The sequence below is a fragment of the Austrofundulus limnaeus genome, unplaced genomic scaffold (genome assembly GCF_001266775.1).
Source record: "Austrofundulus limnaeus strain Quisiro unplaced genomic scaffold, Austrofundulus_limnaeus-1.0 Scaffold85, whole genome shotgun sequence".
Classification (NCBI taxonomy): domain Eukaryota; kingdom Metazoa; phylum Chordata; class Actinopteri; order Cyprinodontiformes; family Rivulidae; genus Austrofundulus; species Austrofundulus limnaeus.
In genome coordinates this window covers 1900-3701 of record NW_013952487.1, presented here as the reverse complement: position 1 = coordinate 3701, position 1802 = coordinate 1900, and the positions used below count along the sequence as shown (strand labels likewise).

General features: G+C 45.8%; 1 protein-coding gene across 1 annotated transcript in view; it reads left to right on the top strand.

Moving 5' to 3' along the window:
* LOC106519940 (H/ACA ribonucleoprotein complex subunit 4) overlaps positions 1-1170 on the top strand; it is a gene marked incomplete at both ends in the record, with an annotated part of 2831 nt that extends 1661 nt beyond the window's left edge. The window contains 2 exon segments of the mRNA XM_014011807.1: positions 755-875; positions 1052-1170. Coding sequence (XP_013867261.1) covers positions 755-875; positions 1052-1170 — 240 coding nt within the window.
* Between the last annotated feature and the right edge of the window lie 632 nt (positions 1171-1802).

Sequence of the window (1802 nt, the reverse complement as noted above, 5' to 3'; positions counted from 1 at the left end):
GCGATATATCGTATCGTGACCCCTCTGTCATGATATGTATCGTATCGCCAAATTCTTGCCAATACACAGCCCTACTGATTACAAACACAAGCGTGAGCTTTTAAAGATACGTTTTCCCTGTAATACTATGGTCCACAGCTGTCACCTCCTCATCAAGAGGAAAAAGGATAAAAACTAACTACTCTATCGTACCTGCTGGTTAGTGGACACAACGACACACAACAGAACTCAYGTTTTATACCAGTAGATCACAGATGCTTTAACTTTTGTGACTTTTTCACAGACTAGTACTAGCAGCTAACGCTAAAAACAAAGGCAGGAAGTGGAAGGGATGTGCGTGGCGTCATTAATGATGGTGACATATAGGCTGTTACATAAAGACGTTTCTAAAATTTATGAATAATATTAGTAACAAAACTAAATGATTATTTCACACATTTAACATGCTAAGAACAGTTTCAGATGTTTACATACCGTTTGGTTCGAGCTGCTCAAAGCTTTGTTTCCGCTGAGCGTCACTGGATGTAAATCTACGGCAAGCCAGGAGTGACACAACACGGAAGCGCGCAGCTTCATCACAGACAACACCCATGGGGAAAATCGATCTCATGACTTGTGAAACAATTTTCCCACATTTGAAGGAAATCGATCCAGATTGATTAAATTGATTTTTTTTTAACCYGGCCCTATCAGCACTAGCYTCCGCCGTTTGTTTGAGCTAACGCTAACAGGAGGAACTCCCGTCTGCTTGCAGGTCAATGCCATCTGCTACGGGGCGAAGATTTTACTTCCTGGCATCCTGCGGTACGAAGACGGCATCGAGGTGAACCAGGACATCGTGGTGATCACGTCGAAGGGCGAGGCCATCTGCACAGGTGAGGCRTGTTYGTGTGCGAGCGCCACGTCGCCACATGATGAGAGGAGTAGATGCAGCAGCTCTCGGGCCGTGATGACCGACATCTATCACCCTTTTCTGATGGCTCCCCCTCCCCCTCCTGACCTGCTGACCCTCAGGCTGCAGGTACTCACGGCTCTTTCTGCTCTCTTGCAGCCGTCGCCCTGATGACCACAGCAGTCATCTCCACCTGCGACCACGGCGTCGTGGCCAAGATCAAGAGGGTCATCATGGAGCGGGACACCTACCCACGGAAGTGGGGTCTCGGCCCGAAGGTGGGGCTGCAGCTGTTTGTCACTTTAAACCAGCGGTTCACAAACTTTTTATCTCCTGACCCACAAAATATCCACGGCAAAAACCTGTGACCCCAAATATTACTGGTCTGAGTACTGAGTACACGAACTTTGTTGCTAATCCTAAAAACAAAGACTTTACACTAGTATTGTTAAATATAAAGACTTTTTTATACTTACCGTATTTTATTCAAGTATAATACGTAAAATTAAATCCATAAAGTTGGTGTGTAGTACTATACTCAGATAAATATTTTTACTTATGTATTTTAACTGAAATACATTCACAAAATTGAGTCCGGAAATGAGACCGCGTCGTAAAAAGCAGTTGAAGCGAGCTCACCTCTGACACTCCTGTGCTTCAGAGTGAGGTACTAACAGATCCAGGCAGGAGACATGATGTGAAAAAAGGGGATAACAAACTAATGACATTAGTGTGTGACCGAGCCGCTCCTGGAACAACAACAAACATGTTGGTCTGTAATGGCTGCCGTCTGCCGGTGTTCTGATAAAGTTTGTATCCCTGAGAAGGTGGGATCAGTTTCCAAACGTGGCCAACGGGCTGCGGCGGCGAATTCCCTGCGCGAGCCTGTCAAACAGAACCAACACAGCCG